General features: G+C 39.4%; 1 protein-coding gene across 1 annotated transcript; it reads right to left on the bottom strand.

Moving 5' to 3' along the window:
- Nucleotides 1-6,171: 6,171 nt before the first annotated feature.
- Nucleotides 6,172-19,361, bottom strand: htra3b (HtrA serine peptidase 3b). Its single transcript, XM_007248010.4, has 9 exons — nucleotides 18,583-19,361; nucleotides 12,285-12,384; nucleotides 10,579-10,801; nucleotides 9,921-10,115; nucleotides 9,795-9,827; nucleotides 9,225-9,339; nucleotides 9,001-9,058; nucleotides 8,777-8,872; nucleotides 6,172-7,446 (listed from the first exon to the last, which is right to left on the bottom strand). Exons 1-9 carry the CDS (start codon nucleotides 19,016-19,018, stop codon nucleotides 7,278-7,280), a joined length of 1,425 nt encoding a protein of 474 aa, XP_007248072.3. The 5' UTR covers nucleotides 19,019-19,361; the 3' UTR covers nucleotides 6,172-7,277.
- Nucleotides 19,362-19,622: the final 261 nt, after the last annotated feature.

The following is a 19,622-nucleotide window of genomic DNA, read 5'->3' as shown; positions in this document are numbered from 1 at the left end:
CTGTTAGATGTTTTCGTCTTTGTAATGTGTGATATGTAAAGGAATGTGTTTTTTTCTATAAACAGTACTTTTTAAAGTATTATATTTCTAAATTTGATCTGTCTGAAAATAAATCAAGATAAACAGAAGAAAATGAGGGATCGCTTTTCAGTTATTAGTCATACATTTTGTAAGTTTTAATCTCACCTCCTACCTTGAAGGAATTTGTATGTTTATTAATACCCAGTCTTTTTGTAACCTCATTTTGAGTTGTATATTGTTGTAGTGAAATCTCTTACACACCAGCACTGGACTACAAAGTGCTGCTTTTTTCCAACGGGTATTTCCTGGGCTTGTGAAAAGCTTTGTGGTTTTGGTAAGAATGAAAGTAGTGGACGCTTCAACAGAGGTTTTCCATTTGATAGTGTGAAGCTTCTCAGTGAACTTTAAACAAGACACAGGTGGTGCGTTTTTAAAGAAACAGATGTGATAAGTTCCTGTGGATTTGTTTTTGTATAAACAACATATTCTGGCTTGATCTGGCTGCCAGTATGTTGTAGTTATTTGATTTGAGGTCCAGGCCCTAGATTTTTATTGTTTTCTTCTTTTTTTTTTTCTCTTTAACTCTAGTTCAAACATCTGTGTGGTTTCATGTCCTTCAGATTCAAACAGGATATTTTGGTACTGTTTTTAAGACCTGTTTAATAATCAATTTCTAGAATAGCATGGGCAGCACAACCTCTTTCAAAAGTGAAGCAGAATATCTAGTGCTTTTGCTGTCTGGTTGCAGTATGATGTGTAGCTTCACCTATTTCTATATGTTTTTAGTAACAAAACAGCCACTGTATATAGTTTTCACACTGCTAATATTGGCAGTTGTTATTCTGCTATATTGTAAAAAGGTGATCGACAGTCTTGACAGAAGACATTATTTGAAGGACCTTTTATTTAGTTACACGGAGTATCTGAGCTCTAGTTGGGCTTACTTCAGTTGCACCTTCACTCTTGAAACATTGCTATTACCTGAAACCTGGGTATCCAGTGGATAAATCATTACTTCTTCACTTTAAGCTCAATGAAGGCAGTCTGGGAAATGCATGGTCTGGCAGAAGGCAGAAGGTCTACCAAAAAATCAGGTAAGTTTGGTTTTGCACAGATTTTGCAGTATTTAAATTTTCCTTCCATTGTTTCATGGCATCTTTAATGCAGTGTGTGTATGTGTGTGTCTGCATTCCACACATTCACACAAGGGCTCTAGAGACGGCCCTGGACAACAGAGTAGGTGTCACTGCCAAGTCTGTGTTTTTGTTTCAGGCGGAGTTCAGCTGAATTAGCACTCCTCCCCACAAAGACACTCTCACTCAGACCTGAGGATGACTGTTTAATGGAGAGCTTCTTTAGAACAGCTCGTTCTTAGTGGTGGGGAACAGGTCAGCTATGGAATTAAAGAGCAGAATATTTGTATATTTGCCCCACTTTTAAAAATGGGGTGGAATTTTTTTTTTAAAGGGCATAAAGAAACTTGTTATGGACTCTCTTAAGTTGAAACCACTCAAGAAAAATGTGGTCTAGGGGTCTAAAGCACTGCCACTATGAGCGGGAGGTCGCAGGTTCGGACCACGCTCATGCAGCTTTGCCATCAAGCTGCCGGCGCTTAGAGGGAGCACAATTGGCCCTGCTCCCTCCGGGTGGGTAGATGGCGCTCTCTCCCCACATCACTCTTACGGTGATGTCCGCAGCACAGGGCATCTGAGAGCTGATGTACCAGATCTGAGCCGCTGCGCTTTTCTCCAAGTGCGCTGTGATGCTGCTCAACAATGCTGCATCAGCAGCAGCTCAAAAAGAAGTGGTGGCTGACTTCACATGTATCGGAGGAAGCATGTGTTAGTCTTCACCCTCCTGGTGTGTTGGGGCATTACTAGTGATAGGGGGAGTCCTAATGAGTGGGTTGGGTAATTGGCCGTGTAAATTGGGTAGAAAATGGGAAAAATTTGAAATAAAAAAATATTATAAAAAAATATATATATTTTAGGGAACTGAAGGTGGTCCTTCACAGAACTTCGAAGGATGTAGTGCATAAATATATTGTGTTGATGACAAATCCGAACTCTCCTTAAAATCAGTCAGTAATACATTGGGCTCTGTCACTATTGCATACTACACAGAACATTAACCCACTAACCTTTTTTGTACTATTATTTCACTATAAATTTTTCTCCTGCCACCGTCACTGATGAACTTTCTCCTATGTTCCTGAAGTGATTAGCTCCTCCTTTTCTTTTTTGCATTGCATTGTGAGATAATAGTGTTCATTGTAACCCCACTCAAAAATCACCCAGTTCTGAGTATGTATCATATTATAAATATTTGAGAATTCTCAATTTTTATTTTTTACTTTTATCTATTTTGCATACCTCATACAATCTATAGTGTTGATTTGCTCTGGGGGTGGAGTAACAGGGCAAAAACCACAGTTTACAAATACCAGTCCCCACAATAAGAAGTACTTTCCTTTTAAAAAATGGACCAGTGGTGAGGACCTTATTCTGTTTTTAACCCAACACCAAGAGGAGGAATAAGGGGGTAAATGTTGCTTGCTCCACTCAGCCCCCCTCCCCCTCTCCTATTTACGTCCCTTTTTTTCCTGAAAAGTCTTATATACAATTGGCTGATGTGGTCTTGATGTCAAATGATTACACTGGGGTAATAAACATACATCCACAGAGTAAAACTAATTTCTAACCTTTTTAAATTTAAGCGTTTATGATTTCTGCAAAATATGCTTTTGTACTACTTTATGCGGAAAACTACGCTATAACATAATGCTCCTGATTGGTTAATGTATAAGTAGGTGTTGTATCAGTACAAAAATAAATACTCATACTCGGTGGGAAACCATCTTTATTCTGTATATTTCATACTACTACTGATTTCAGTTCCACCTAATTATGGAAAAATCACACCTATTTTTTTGTCACAGATATTTTTACATTCACCACATAATTGTTTTTTTTATGGAGTATAATTTTAAAAGAACATTGCAAGCATAATTTATTGCAACTGAAGTGTAATATAGTCAACAAGTTTCACAAGTTCAGTTCACTGTCATTTTGCTCAGTTCATGTGTCTGAAATAACATCTGGACTTGGTTAGCAGTGCATTCAGTGTGGCCTATTTGTGTCGGAGCCATCATCCTCTTGTAGCTAGGCCAAGTAGGGCTGTTTTTGTCCAGTCAGCAAATGGCTTCATCACCCCTACAGCGTGTTTACTGTACATCTTGATTTCTAAAAACCTCAGCGCCTTAGAAGCAGCCAGTCATCTGTCCCACTGTCATTACTCTTCTCCTTCTGCCTTCAAGTGTGGTACAGTAAGAGAGATCACTGATTTCCCTTTAGTCTACATGTGGTTTACAGCTTAGCTGACTTGGACTCCACCAGTGTGGGAATGCTGCATGTGTATGGAGTACAGTACTGAATTAGGAACAAATCAGTGATCGGCAGTTAAACATATGTGAAATCTACCAGTAGAATACATGTTATTTTTGTGGAAATGTTTTGTGACCATGTTGGGGGTGGCAGACCATCTTATACATTCTATTCAATTGATTGTGCTTGACTTAAAAGGTGGGGGGGAAATCCCACCACAGACCACATGACCAGTCTCCACATTTAGATCTACATCCAAACGCCGTCATTACCATAAAAAAACACACAAATTGTTGGTTGGTTTGGAAATTGCAGACATAGATGACATGGGTCTCTGAGTTTGAAGCAACTGAAGTAGTGTTGTAGCACCAGAAGCCTGATGTGGGTTTTTGGTATCTAGTGGTCACATTTTTGAAGAAAAAAAGCCCTCTAGTATTTCATGACCAGTATTGAGGGTAATCTCATGGTGTATTCATTCTGTTCAGTCTGCTCATCTACTTGCCTGAACTTTTCATTTATTTAAATATTTCCCCAGCCTCAACCTGACTCATTACCTACATTTTAAAGCAGCAATATTTAAGATTATTTATTTTAAAATGAAAACATTAGCGTTTGAGTTTAAAGAGAATTTTTTTTTATAAATAATTATTTTCTGAAATTCTGAATTGTAAACCGCTGCCAAAAGTGGGTGATTATTATTTTTTAACCACATTCAAAGAAATTAAAAAGCTCTACCAGTAAGAAAGGATGGGGAAAGTATGTGTTATGTATAGAGTCTCTGTGTGAGATATGGAAGAAAAGGCAGTGGTCTGAGCACTGATTCATAACTGAACTCTTCATATGGTTCTTATTTCAGATGCTGAGCATGCAGTGAAACCTGGAATCTCAGGTTCTTTTCTTAATGTTTTCATGATGTTAGGGTAGAACATATGGACAGTCAGAAGCAGATCCGGTGAAGTTCTTCTGTTTGTCTGGTTAATCCAACCGAAATATGCCCCAGTGTTTATTTCTCATGTTAGTATTGTTAGCATATGTCCACAGATAATAAATAGAGGTTGGACAGCATTGGGTTCAAGGATTTAATGAAATAAATATATATATAGTAGTAATAAAAACGCTATAATACTAGTGCTTTTACTATTGTGTATGTGTGGTGCAGCTATTTTAGATTCTGAGCTCTGGATTAGTGACCCAGCTGGCATTTCAACGTTGAATAAACGTTGAATCAACGATCAACGTACATGTTATGGTTGAATCAATGTAAATCAACTGTTGATTTTGAAAAGTGAATCAACCTTGATATAGTAACGTCGTTTCAACGTCATACATTAAACCTGTTATAAACCATAGCTCACTAAAATTAGAAAATCATATGGTTAACAAAGTGTTAACAATAAACTAACGCCACTGTTTTAAAGCTGAGTTTAACGAAAGTTATTCACCACTACCAATCTAATTCAACATCGGATCTCAAAAACACTAAAACAGTAAAACTATTAGAACATGAACTTGATGTGAACCGTTTTTAGAAATTATAAGGTGATGAAATGTAAAATGCTGATTCTAAAGGCAGAAGGTTGAGGACATTATGTTGATTCAACGTTAACATTTTAACGTTAGCACAACCATTAAAAGTTGAATGTCACTTTTCCGTGTAGGAAATTCCAGTAAATTTCCAACTTGGAACTCCAAAATTCATACATGCATAAATTAATTCAATTTGAAAACCGTGCGTCAAAACATGCGCCGTGCGTAAAATTACATACTGTGCGTAAAATCATATTCTGTGAGGAAAAAAAGCGCACCGTGCGTAAAAACATGCGCCGTGCGTAAAATTACATACTGTGCGTAAAAGCACATTCCATGCGTAAAAAAGCGCACCGTGCGTAAAAACATGCGCCGTGCGTAAAATTACATACTGTGCGTAAAAGCACATTCCATGCGTAAAAAAGCGCACCGTGCGTAAAAACACGCGCCGTTCGTAAAAGCACGTTCTGTGCGTAAAAGCGTGCGCTGTCCGTGAAACCAAATTCGGTGCGTAGAAATGTTTTTCATGCATAAATATGCGGGTCTTGCCTAAAAGCGCATCATGCCGGGCTCGAGCACTCGTGAAAAAAGCACACTGTGCGCATGCAGAGAGTGCTCAGACTAAAATCCCAAAAGCATTAGAGCACAACAAACACGTGACTACTTTTAGATGTTGATCATTTATTTATTTATATTATATCTATACTTTATATATGTATTTACCTTTACACTGACTTAACTTAGTTCACTGATCTAAAGCCTGGATTGGTGTTACACTGAATTACCATTTAAATGTTCTGTAAAGCCTTATGGAAGTTTACACTTAGAGACGAATCCTCTAACCAAAAGCTTTGCTTAAAAAATGTGCTAAATCCTCTGTACTTTATTAGAAAGAAATCTATATAAACAGATGTCATGTTAAAAGGTTAAATGGGGTGTTTATGTTCAGCTTCCATATTTGGAACTCATATTTACTTTAATTCTGAGCACAATATACAGACATACCAGCTCCCACCAGACAGTATCGCCTCAGACAAAACAACAGGGAGCAACAGGGTCTGATCAAACCACAAATTCAAACCACATTTCATTCATTTGACTGATTTATGCTCTATAATGTATAATTGTGATTTATGAACTAGAAGTCACAGCCTATGGCATTATCTGTACATTTATTTTCTTTTTTGACTGTCTTTCATGAACAGCAGTATACAAAAAATAATATAAAAGGGCACCAAACTGGCTGTGCCACAGTATGTGGCGTGATAAATTCTGCTTTTATTGGAATAAACCAACAGACAGTTGTAAACATTCTGACTTTAAACAAAAACATATGCTTACACCTTTTTTTTTGTAAAAGTAGATATCAAGCGTCAAAATAGAAAAACAGCAAAAGAATGTGTTGGTCACATTTATACACTAGCTTGCTAATGAAAAGCATTCCTAACCTTTGCCTTTTTATGTGTCTTTGGTGTTGCATACACTGGTTAAACGTTACATTATTAACACCCATTATCCATTTTTTCAGCTTCACTAAGCAAATAGAAACAGAATTTGAGTTCTCTCATTTTATACTATCTCTGCGTACTTTACTAAGCTTCTTTCACCCTGTTCTCCAAATGGTCAGGACACCACAGGAGCACCACTGTGTAGGTTTTTTTTGGGTGGTGGGTCATTTTCAGCACTGTAGAAACACTGACATGGTGGAGGTGGACAATTCTCAGGTGTTTAAAAACTCCAGCAGCACAGCTGTGTCTGATCCACTTTTACTATATGCTCAGTGGAGCTGAAACATGGATAATGGGTGAAGAAACAAGGACACGGTCATAATGTTATTATTTTTGATCGGTGTGTTAACACACATGGCTATGTAACAGTATGTAACACTGACTGACAGACTACATGTGCTTTTTCTCTGTGGGTGTGTTCACATTGTCCAGCCAGTGAAAAGTTTCTTGGCACAGAAAAGCTAGCTGCTTAACATTACCAGCATTGTCGTTTAAAAGCAATACGGTACTGTAAAGTAAAAAATGTAAAACTCCCCATATTCACAATGAACAAAACAATACTTAATATCTCAATCCAGAGATGTACAGTACTTAGAGACTGGAACAGAAGTCTTCTTTTAAAACCTGTTACGCAGATCTGTCTTGAAACAGATTGCAGGGAAAGCCCTTCTCAGTTCTTTTGGGTCCACAGTGTTTCATAGAAAACTGATGGAATATAAAAACCTATAAGGCCTAGCCATTATTGCAGCATTATCTGCAGCTGCAGGTTCCTGTCCCATATCTTCATGTCTCCCTCTGCCTTTTTTCAGCAGTCAGAACTCGATGCAGCTTGGTGCTGTCAATGCATGATCACGTCAGGCTCAATGTTAAAGAGCAGGTCATCGTTGCCACGTCGGACCTCCAGAAGCAGGGCAGTGTCTTCTGTTAACGCATCCTTCAGGTCACTGGTGCTCATCAGCGGCTGTCCATTCAGTTTCACAATGATATCTCCATCCTTTATGCCCCCTCTAGAGTTTAGAGACGGATGTTATTAGAAACAATTTAACAATATTTTACTGCATTAACATAGTTGATCAAAACTATTTGGAGCTTATGAGGAATACTCTGATGCTTCTGATCTTCTGCATATGTAATGCGCCATCACTACTTATAAAAGATCAATGAAGCATTAACAAAACTGCTACTGGTAATACCTGAATATAAGTAATATAAAGAAATATAGACATTTGTAGAGTGATAGCACAGTGTGACCTAAATCATTGTTTCTAAATTCTGGTCCTGGAGGCACCTGCCAATAATATAGAACTCTTGGGGAAGATAATCATGAGCCTATTAGTATCATGCCTATAGTTGTGTAGAGGGGTATGAAGCCCCCAGAACTGAGCTAAACTGTATTCTCTGGAATGATGAATCAAATATGTTTGGAAAGAGTTTGGGAGTTGTGTATGAAGTGGGACGGTGATCATCCAACACTCAAACCTCACTAAAGCTCTTGTCACTGAATGCAATCAAATCCTCACAATAATGATCTAAAATTGAGTAAAAAGTATACCTTTACAGTAGAGACTGTTACACGGTCACAGTTAGTCTATTAACATCATTGGTCAATTCTGTCCAATACCATTCATACTTTTAATGTGTTTAATGTTTTTAAATGTTCAGCAGCTACCTAGTATTGAGTAAGTTTTAAGTTAATTGTTTTACTACTATGTTCAGCTATGAATGCATTGAATAATATATTGAAATAATATATAATATATAGAAATCTGCAGAAACTTGCACTGTTTTAATGGGGCAAGGAAAACCTAAAAAACAAGTTTCAAAAAATGATAATATTATATAAAACCAGTTGGAACTTTTTGCAGTGTGGGCACTGTGCCAAGTCCTGCTGGTAAATGAAATTTGCATCTTCATAAAACGTGTGAGCAGAGGAAAACACTTCACTGACTTTGGACTTATAACACAGTGGATCAACACCAGCAGATGACATGGCTCTCCAAACCATCACTATTCAACAAACTTTACATTTCATTTGGAAATCAGGGGACCAAAGTCTGGAGGAAGAGTGGAGAGACACACAGTCCAAACTGCTTGAGGTCTAGTGTGAAGTTTCCACAATCAGTGATGGTTAGGAGAGACATTTCATCTGCTGGTGTTGTTCCACTGTGTTTTATCAAGCCCAAAGTCAGGGCAGTGTTTTCCTGGAAAATCTTACAGCACTTCATGCTTCCCTCTGCTGACAACTTTTATGGAGATGCAGATTTTATTTTTCAGCAGGACTTGGCACACTGCCAAAAGAGCGATGCACTAGTATATTCTTGCAGGTTGGTAGCTTACTTTTGAGCTGGAGAGTGAGGAACCACCTCATGGACGTAGATACCGCTGGTGACATCTGGGAAGTCTGGGTTCTGCTGCTTCAGCTCATCTACAAGGCTACAAAAACATGCAACATATACAACATAGTTAAGCATGCTGATAAAGATCTTAAAAGAAAGAAAATGTGCATTTTGTAGAATACTGATATAAAACAAATAAATCTATAGTAGATGAAGCTGACTCACGCTTCAGTAATAGTGAGCATACGAATTCCGATGAACCGCTTCTTTACTGATCTGACTTCTGAAACCGTGGAAAAGAAACTATGATATTAATTATAGCAAAGTTACATTAATTTACATACGTCAATATGTTCTAATCTGGCTTTCTTTTTTATTTACTTTCATGCAGTTCAAATGTCAAATGATTAACATCAAATTACAAATGAGGGCTGAAGAGCTGAACAAACCTTTGCTTTGTTTTCCCATGGAGTCATTGAGAAAGCGTGTTATCCTGTCTGAAGGAATGGCGAATGAGATCCCGGCTGCCACTTTTAGAGTGTTGATCCCAATCACTTCTCCATCCTACAGCACACAGTGATATTAACACCAAGTTAGGAACAAGAACAAAAGCTTTAACCATATAGTGTAGTCTTGATACACAAGAAATAATGGTTCTACATAGCACCCAAAAGGATCCTACTATTTTTATAACCCAGATGCTTTATCCCAATTCTATGCCCCTTCTAGAAGTGCCTGGAGGTTTATGAAGCTGAAAATGGACATATAAGAGCTTTTAAGGCCTTGGAGAGTTTAGAGCAGAATTAATTCACTTCACAAAGCCCATAAACTGCATACACCGATTTATAACTGTAAATGCAGTTTCCCCGATGATGAGTTTAACTGTGGCTGATGTTAACATGGATAAGTGGTCGATGTCAGAGGGTTTAGCGTGCACCCTTTTGGCTTAAAGTGTAGATTTGTAAACACCTTTGTTTATTGTAAACATAAAGAGTTACAAAGTATTATTGAATACATACCAAGTTCACAAGTGGGCCACCTGAATTCCCATACTGCAACAATACAGAATTATCAGTGAGTAATTGTTTAAACAGCAGTGCTACATATGAAATTTTCACTAATGCTGACTGACATCAGTGTCTTACATTGATGATTGCGTCAGTCTGGATGTAATCCATGTCTGAGTCCTGGATGCCCAGCTCCTTCCCGTCTCTTTGAGCTGTACTCACAATACCTGTGGTCACCGTGTTCTGCAGTGCGAACGGACTCCCGATGGCAACCACAAACTCACCTGGACGCAAGTCTGCAGAGTGACCCAGCAGCAAGACCGGCAGTTTTTTCTGAAAACGGACAAACAGGTGAGAGAAAGAAGATTAAAATTAATACATTGTAGAAACAATTGCCCATACTTATCACACTTCTAGGAGTAAGAATGCTGATCCAGGATCAATTAAGGTTCTGAGTTAAGTACTGGATTCTATGAGACAACTAATGATGGGTGATCTTGGGATTATTTTTGTGTCAATTACTGAAAAGCCTCTTAGCTATTCTCATTCAGCATTTTTCTTTTTTTTTATTATTTTATCTTCATTTCTAGCCTTGTAGCAAGACAGTCTTGGCTGTTAATCTACATTCTCGCAGTTAGAGTCAATATAACATTAAATAATTTATTTATATATACTGTTAAAGCTATTTAAGTTCCTTGAGGAATGTTTAGGGGCTATTAAAGGAACCTTCAGGAAACACTCTTTTTCTAAAAACCTTTTCTTAAAAAGATTTCTCAAAAGGGAAGCAGTTGTTCACCTGTGTGTTGATTTTAATCGTGGCAATGTCCGACTTCTTGTCTATGTCTTTGATGGTAGCCTCGTACACATTCCCATCATGCATCTGCACTTTGAGCTGCTGGCGCCCCGACACGGCTGTGGTGCTGGATACCACATGAGCATTGGTCACTATCAGCCCAGTCTCCGACATCACAAACCCTGACCCACTCGATAGTGGTACTGTCCGGCCAAACAGGGGGTGGCTGTATGATCAAAGAAAAGGAAAAGGAAAGGAAAGTGTAAAGGAAAGTGGTTAGTGCATTTTTAATGCTGCCAGGATAAGTTAAGTTGCCACTGTGTCACCATAAAATTGGCATCTCTGTGGTGCTGCTCATAAGAGGCGTGGACCTGTTTTTCCTGTAAAGCGGCTTTGTGACAACCTTTGTTGTAAAAAGCGCTATATAAATAAAATTGAATTGAATTGAATTGAATAAAAAACATTGGTTGGTGGTCAATTAAATAGATTTTCCATTGCACTTTTAGGCACACAAATACAATACAATACAAAATCCAAAACCAGATCTGAAACAGCTTCTTCCCCCAGGCCATCAGGCTGTTGAACAGCCATTAAGACACTGTACTGTCGAATGCACCACGGGTCATCTCAGCTGTCCTAAGTAATCATCTTATACAAAAAAACTCTGCATCCTTTACTTTACCTACTGGACTATCTCCCTAATTCTACATAACGTACATCTAGATTCAGTCCTGCCCATGCTATTTTGCATATGTAAATAGCAATGTAACATCTATATATTCATAGTTATGTATTATACCCTTTACATACAACAGTGCAATTTTGTACATTTATAGTCTAAATTAAGTGTATAACACAATTTAAGGGTCTATATTTTACATTATGTTGTATATATGTGATCTGTCTGCATATTAAGTCAAATCATGCACCTTGGTTTTTCACTCAATAAACCTTATTTGATTTCGATTTGAAACCACACTACTCCATAGACCAGATGCAATAACTCAGTTCAGTGATTAATGTTGTTGGTGATTCAGCTCCTGTGTGTCAGACATCCACAAACCAGCAGAACAGCTGTAGACATCTCCCGGACTAAAATGACACACAGCAGCTGCCCTTCACAGCTGTGTTTGTGAAGCTCAACAGAGCTCAAGTGTTTGCACACCTATAGTCTTCGCAACACTTTTACCTTTAGAAAAACAATATGTATAAGAAGGCTTTTGTCTCTGTCCACAAATGTGGAAAGGTTTGCACAGGAAGCAGAGCAACGTTTTAGGGCATGAACCGAATCTTTAGTGCCCCACTACATCCTTCTTACAAGTTTACGTAATAATTGAGCCAAGACGGTGAATACCCATATATTTCGTATATGGGTATAAACAGTTATTTTCTACAGTTATTTTGCTATTTTTTACATTATGTGCCTTCATAAATAAAGAAACATTTTAGATATTTAATGTCTTTGCTTTGTTGATTAAAACACATTTATCATAAATTAAGTAATTAATCATAGTCCAGTGGATTAGTGTTAAGTGATCAAATTCTCACAGACATTTGCTCCTGTTTCTAATGGAAAGCCTTTCCCTGGACAGTAGAGACAGTTACTCCAACATAAACAAGATAAACTCCTTTTTAATACCCTCGATTTTGGAAGAAACAATAAATAAGCAGGTGTCCCAGTACTTTTGTCAATACAGTGCAGTTCCTACCTGAGGAAAAGCTCCACATGGACCACAGCGGGGGCAATCTTCTCCACCACATCGGCGATGAAGTTGAATTTGTACCTCGGGCTGTTAGGATGTGTCAGACCTATACTAGCAGGAAGAATTGTTTGTGTTAATAAGAGTACACTGCCGTGCATTCTATAGTAAGTTGTTTTTATAGGTTTGTGTGTTTGTGTATATATTTGTGTGTGCTGTAATGCAGCTAAGGCTGCTCACCTGCAGCGTTTAAAGGCACTAATGGCTATGCATCATCAATTATGTCCATTAAGGAGCAACCAGAAACAGAAACATTATTTATAGCAGTATTTACAGGCTGGTGGGGTCTTTCCCTGCAGACCCCAGGGGCAAAGCTGTGGCAAAGTATTTTCCAAACACAGGAACTGCTGCTCTGTAATTGCAACCTAAAGTAGTAAGTGGTTTTAGTGCTAATATCTGGTGTGTGCATGTGTGTGTTGGGTGTGCAAAGGTACAGTAATTAGGCCATGTTATTTTCTGCACAAACTGGGTGGTTTTTCCCCTTAAACTGACCGCTGTTTCCTGTGACCACTTTGGCAGACATAGACAACTCGTCTTTGACTTAATCTCTTTCATTCTCTCTCTCTCACACACACACACACACACACACAAACACACACACACACACTTGACTGCAATGACTTAGAGGCACACCCTGTCTATGTCCCAATAACATTAAAAAAATAAGTTTCCTTTCCAAAGCAAAAATTCTGGTAGTATAATGTTTATTGCACAAATTTACAGTCACTTAATACCCTCTGAACCCTGTGTCATAACTAGGGCTAGGCGATTAAAATATCTGTATTTTTGTAACACCAGGCATAAAACATTTAGACTCAGTTCCCCAGACAGGGATTAAGTCTAGTCATAGACTATATTTTCCTTTTAGTGGAAAATCTCCATTTAAAATGAGGAAAACTGACCCATTGTATTTAAATAGTAAATAGATGTCTGTATATCTGAGTAAGTATTTCACTGACTCAGTAAACTGCAGTGGATTATGTTTGAGATGGTGAAATAAATCTGAATAAATAAATCATGGTGCTTCTTTAAATCACAGAGTTTTTACAACATAATTTGCAAAAGACTGTAATCTGGAACACACACCATCCCTGTACGACCTTATTTTTCAAAGAAATCATTTTCAGATGGTAACCAGCACAGTAGTTATGATATTACCATATGAACATTTTTTATATCTTGCATAAAATGTTTTTTCTTCTATCGATATTGGTGATATATTTTCCAGCCATTCACAATTGAATTTTTTTTACAATTAATTAATTAAAAGGAAAATCTATAGTCTATGACTAGGTTTAATTCCTGTCAGGGAAACGGACCCATAATTTCCCAGAAATTAAACAATATTTGTCATTTTAAGACCATTTTAGTCCACAGATATAATGATTATATGATTGCATAACAATAATACAACATTTTGGAAAAAAAGTAAATCTTTGGTAAACAGGAATATTCAGACATTAGAATTGAAACATATGTATGTATTTTATATGTAATTTAAACACCCTAAATAAATCACATAAAAACACTACTTTTAAACAAAGCCAACATACAGACTCTTTTACGGTAATGGGATCTCCATGCTAAGAAAAACATATTAGGGTCAGTATTATTAAGTACGATAAGCATACAATAATTGTATTATCATCACAGGCCTCCTCTTAACCATCACTGAGTTTATTCAGTATAAACCAGCTTTGGCTTGGCCAAAAAACACTGTGTCTGTCAATGAAAGAGCAGGAAAATATAGAGCTCTTGATTCTTGGACATAGTATAAATGATGGGACACTCTTTAAAAACCTGTGTAGTACATCACCCTTACTTTCTAATCATTAATCACATCAAGCAGTCCACAGTAGGGCTGCATTCCAGGGAAACTGCATCACTCAGACACCGCTCAAGGGAATCTGCAGTCAAAATCTGTGTGCCATGGCCAAGTCGGTCAACCTTCCATTCCAGCTGCAATGTGTATTCTCTTTGAGGACACTATATTACAGACTGGAAAAGAGGGAGAAAATGACCCAAAAATTGACTTTGCATCATCAGCCCAACTCCAGCCATTTATGGAAATCTAAATATTCCATAAACTGCACAAATTGCTCTCGCAACCTCCCCACTTTCCAGTCTGGTTTGGAGGTCAGACTACACATTAGTGGTTCATCTGATGCTACATGCTTGGCTACTATGGTGGAAAGATGCTTGGCAGTGGCATATTGGATGCAATAACCATCATGTTCAGTGCAGAACTCTTACATTTTTAAGGATTAGGTGTACATTAAATTATGCTGGATAAATGTTTAGAAGTTCTGAGACTTTCCAAGCACAGGAAGTCAGCACTCTGAAGACTGTTTGCTGCTGTTTAGCTTGGCTGATGTTCATTTCCCCCCAGCACTGATATGAATCAAAGCTTTCCCAGATCAGAAATGTGCAGATCTACAATCAGTTAGTTCTCCTATTTCACATTTGCTGAAGCGCTCATAATCAGAGAAAATCAGAGCGCTGAAGTTAGGATAGCACTCCTGGCATGAGGAACTTAAATATGGACTGATAATACAGTAATAAGTATAACATTTCAAACATTAGAGTATAGATCAGCCCATATAAGTAGGTTAAGTAAGTGTGGAAAACAAACACCTAAAAAAGAATGTCTGGGGATGGGTTATATGATATATATTTTCAATTTTTATCACAATATGCTTCCATGATCAGTCATGATCTGTACTTACAGAACACTGACTAGCTGCATGTTTCATAGCATAAAATCCTGGAACTGGAATTACATTTTCCTGTATTTCTGAATCTAAGTAATCTACTTTGGGAAAAAAATAAGCATACATTAATACATCTCCATGACTTGCAGTTAAGTGTACATTTTGTGTTCTATATATTGTTTTTGTAAAGCACCCAAAGGTATGGTAATATAATCATGAGGTATATTATCACTAATACATGATCTATATCTAGATAAACTACAGTTTTAGAAGTGTTATATCCTGGTGCTTTTTTCAGTGATCAGCCATAACATTGGGCACCACCTAATACTGAGTAGGATTCCTGTTATATATTATATCACATATATATAACAGAACTGGCAATTTCAATGCATGGACTCCACAAGACCTATGAAGGTGCCCTGTGGTTTCTGGCACAACAATTTAATGACAGATTCTTTCTGTAGGTCTAATAAATTGTGAGATGGGGTCAATATGGATCACATCAATGAGTATTATGGGTCCATGATGATCCTGTCACCAGGTTGTCCTTTCTAAGACCCTTTTTGGTCGGCACTGATGACTGCATTCCAGGAAAACCCAACAAGACCTATCAGATGTTTTGGAGATGTTTTAGGCTCTATTGCAGTCATCCAGCTATCACAATTTAGCCTTCAAAGAAGCTCCATCATCTGCAAGAAGTAACTGTTCACTTCCTGCCTAATATATCCATATAGCTAATGCGATGGTTTACTGGTGTATGCAGTAGCAGTAGCTGTGGTGGCTCGGTGGTTACAGCACCAGGTTATCAATGACAGGTTGGTTGTTTGATACCTGGGACTGGCAAGCTGTTGGTCCCTTGAGCAAGGCCCTTAATCCTCTTAAGATTTTTTTAGTAAATAAAAACACTGTGCAAATATTTGTGCTAGTATGACTATCCTAGCAGAGATATCGTAAGCAATTACCAGCAAATCGTAAAGCTCCAAATCAAGGCCAGCTGTGTCTCTGAAATATTGGCCTCATGTCTGACCATTCATGTCAGAAGGCCATGGGAAGGATATGTCATACCCATCCAGACAATAACACCCATCCTGCCACATTTCTGCCCCAATTTCTGCAATAATGTGTCTTTCTGATGTTATAAATTACAACCATTCTGCTGACCTAGGGGCAGGTCCTATAAAAACACACCGGTTCTCACGGAAGCTGATTCTAGGTCACCACCACTCACAGCTATGCTTCTGAGTGGCAAAGCTCAGAGCTAAAGCCTGTTAACACCACCTGCTTCCTGCCCGTCCACAATTACCCTTTCTTCTTTACCTATACACAGTTAAACAGTTGCTCAAAGCTGGTCAAAAGTTGACAGTTTTGGTGTAGAGCTGTTCTGAGATCATGCCGAGAGTCACTTGGGAATTCACGTCTGGTCTGGAGACTACAGTGCACCTCTGTTTCCTAACTGCCTGCTCATATAATGAATCTCCAGCCACCACCTGTATGTCAGGGCTGATGTCAGAGTTCTGCTGGGCTAAAAGTCCTCAGAGACTGTTATTCTTGGTGTCATGCTACGTGGATGTTATGGGGAGATGGCGAGCAGCTATGCACACAGCAAGGTACATTCATTGTGATATATGGAGTCGTGCATGAGCTTTTACTGCCTACAGTGTTGGTGGATGTTTCTGAGGCTGGTATGTGTAGAGGGGGGAGTGTAGGATCTAGGTCATGTGTCCAGATGTTTGGTATGCTGAGTGCCTGTGAAGTCCTTTTGGATCCAGACTGCCTGGAGACAGAATACTTTAGCTTGCACAAAAATAGAAATCTAAACAAACACTTGTTGCCATTAACTCATACCAGCTACACTTCAAGGACTACAGTTATTTGGACCTGCAAAGCACTGGTGTAGGCAGTAGTGTGTCAGTTTCTGTTTTGGTGAGTAATTTACAAAGAAGACTGTAAGTCAGAAAGAAAAGTTATTTTCAACACCATAAACCCACTAAATTCACTTGCTGTCATTGTGGTTTGACTGGATTGTTGTACACAGCCATATTCCAATACCATGTGAAACGTCAGAGAAGCAATTAAGGGACCAAATGCCAACACGTCAATGCATATAATGTAAATTTGTGTCATTGGGTCTTCTTAAATCACAATGTATTCAACTGAGCAGTTGGGAAATTTACTATACCATGCTTAACTTCAGAGTTCAAGGCCTCTAGTGGTAAGGAATTCTGAAGTCACCCAGACCCATGGTTTTACAAGCCACTGACAGACATCAGTCAACAAGTACTTTACAACAGTTAGATCTTGTAGATCAATACTGGTAGATCCAAAACCTGGACTGGTTATTCCTTCCATACATTTGTCCCAAAGCAGCATAATTGCTTCATTATAGTGCTAGTGGTTAGCTTCTAATACTAATTATGCTTTTTTTTAAGAGTTACAGCTTTGTTTACTTAACTTAGCTTAGCTTTACAGGTCTCGCCACTCAGTGGCAAGACTTACTGAAATCAGGTGCTTACACACCGAATGGTATGCTGTGACGATATGCCGTGACGCTTTCCGCTCTGCTGGACGCTGGTCAGTTGTGGTTGCATTGTGCTGACGTCAAGCAAGGCCTGCTGATAATAGGCAGTTTTCTAAAACGCGTCACCTCTGTGACCTGTATCTGTCTCTCACTGTCGGAATAAAAATTCTGATATTGGTCTTCTTCTTCTTATCTCTACATAAGTTTAGGGAAATGATGTTCAGCTGAGGGGATTCACTAATCGTTAATATCAGAACTTTGGCCACGGTGAGCAGTAGTGCAGTGGAAGTGTGGTTATGGGCTGGGAAACGCACCGTTTTCTGCACCACGGCAGTGCCAAACCGAGGCTTGAGAGCGCTGTTTAGCTGTTGACGTTGTACCAAAAGCCCGTGCCAGAAGCTTGCTTTGCTGTGCTGGCTGAGCCTAGACAGGTGAGCAGAGGAGAAACGTTTGTTCACGGGCGTAATTCTAGCCAACTGGCTAGTAGCTATTTGCTACTGAAAAACCTTCAGAACCCACACCAAAATGCTTCCCGTTGGCTAGAATTACGCCTGTAAACAAGCTTTTGTCCTCCGCTCACCTGTCTAGGCTCAGTGGTTCAATGTTTTGGTACAACATCAACAGCTAAACAGCGCCCTCTAGCGGCTGGGAGCATTTCTGGTGTGGCAAATGTATTTGCTTCCCTGATATGCTGCCTTTTCTTAATATGGTTGCATGGTCATCATTTTTTTCCTCTGCTGCGTTTTCTTAATGTAGTTGCGTTGTCATTTTTTTGTTTGCTTTGTAAATATTGTTGTGATGTGCCTTTCTGGGCCACCTATTTAATTTTGTTGCAGCAGTATATTCTTGAAATTAATTTTTTTACATATCGCCAAAAATACCGTCATCGTAAAAAATATTGTGATATTATTTAAGGGGCCATATCGCCCATCCCTACTGGAGATACTGTAGTATTGGAGACCCACAGCAACCCCGAGCGCCTTTACAAGGCCACTGCCGACAACTAATACCTTACCTTGGCTGTTCTCACAGGGTCCCTTGTGGGCGTTGGATATGCTGGGCAGACCCTGCTGTAGAGCTCTCCTGCTGGAGGCCTTCAGTTGACACACGTTGCTGTAGGTGAGCCCGTCGCTGCCGCACACCTCGCCGCTGTATTTACACTCACATACGCCTTTAGCGAGCCGCTTCCCCGCCGGGCTCCTGCACTCCAGCCCGTCTCCGCAGGGAAGCAGCGGCTCCTTGCGGCCGCAGGGCTCGCCCTCCGCCCGGGCGCACACCAGGCAGCAGCCGCAGCGGTCAGGCACGTAGCCGGCCGGGCAGCTCGGGCTCGGACACAGGCTCACATCACAGCGCGCGGCGCACTTCGGCTTGGGCTCGGCGATCACCCAGGGGGAGATCTGCAGAAGGAGCAGGAGAAGCGCGGGGTGCAGGAGGAGGACGTGCATGCCCATGATATGTCTGCTGAATGGAAGAGGTAGCAGAACAGATCAGTCCAGCCAGATAGATGTTCTTACAGTAAAAAGTTAACTACTCCAGAGGAGCTGGTCAGATCATGTGGATCCGCCCATCACCCACTACTAAAACTCTCCTCTAAAACTCTGAGGGGAAACAGTAGACTTATCCAGCTGCACAACTTTTAGGAGGTCTTTCTGTTTCCAGCAGGAGAACACACACACCCTCTCTGCCCCGGCCGGTGTGTGACCTCTGAAATGAGCATCTACACCCCGGCTTTTTCTACTGGAGGCGGAGATACAGATACTCAGCCCCCTTTAGACCAGTCTGAAATGATATGATCCCCAGATGAGTTGAAACGTGAATGCTGGACCACATTACCATAGACGATTGAAGATCACTTAATACCAATAAAAGCAAGATCTTATCAGCTCTACAGACCATATATGAATATATTTGGGTGGTGGGTCATTCTCAACACTGTGGTTATGGCCTACCTACATAGTGGTGGTAGTGAGTGGATCAGACTCAGCAGTGCTGCTGGAGTTTTTAAACTTCTCAATGCCACTGCTGTTGACCAACCCATACTGTACAGCAACAAAT

Source organism: Astyanax mexicanus, chromosome 8 (genome assembly GCF_023375975.1).
Source record: "Astyanax mexicanus isolate ESR-SI-001 chromosome 8, AstMex3_surface, whole genome shotgun sequence".
In the NCBI taxonomy this organism is placed as follows: domain Eukaryota; kingdom Metazoa; phylum Chordata; class Actinopteri; order Characiformes; family Acestrorhamphidae; genus Astyanax; species Astyanax mexicanus.
Note: the sequence above shows the minus strand (reverse complement) of the source record. Positions and strands in the feature narration are given on the sequence as shown.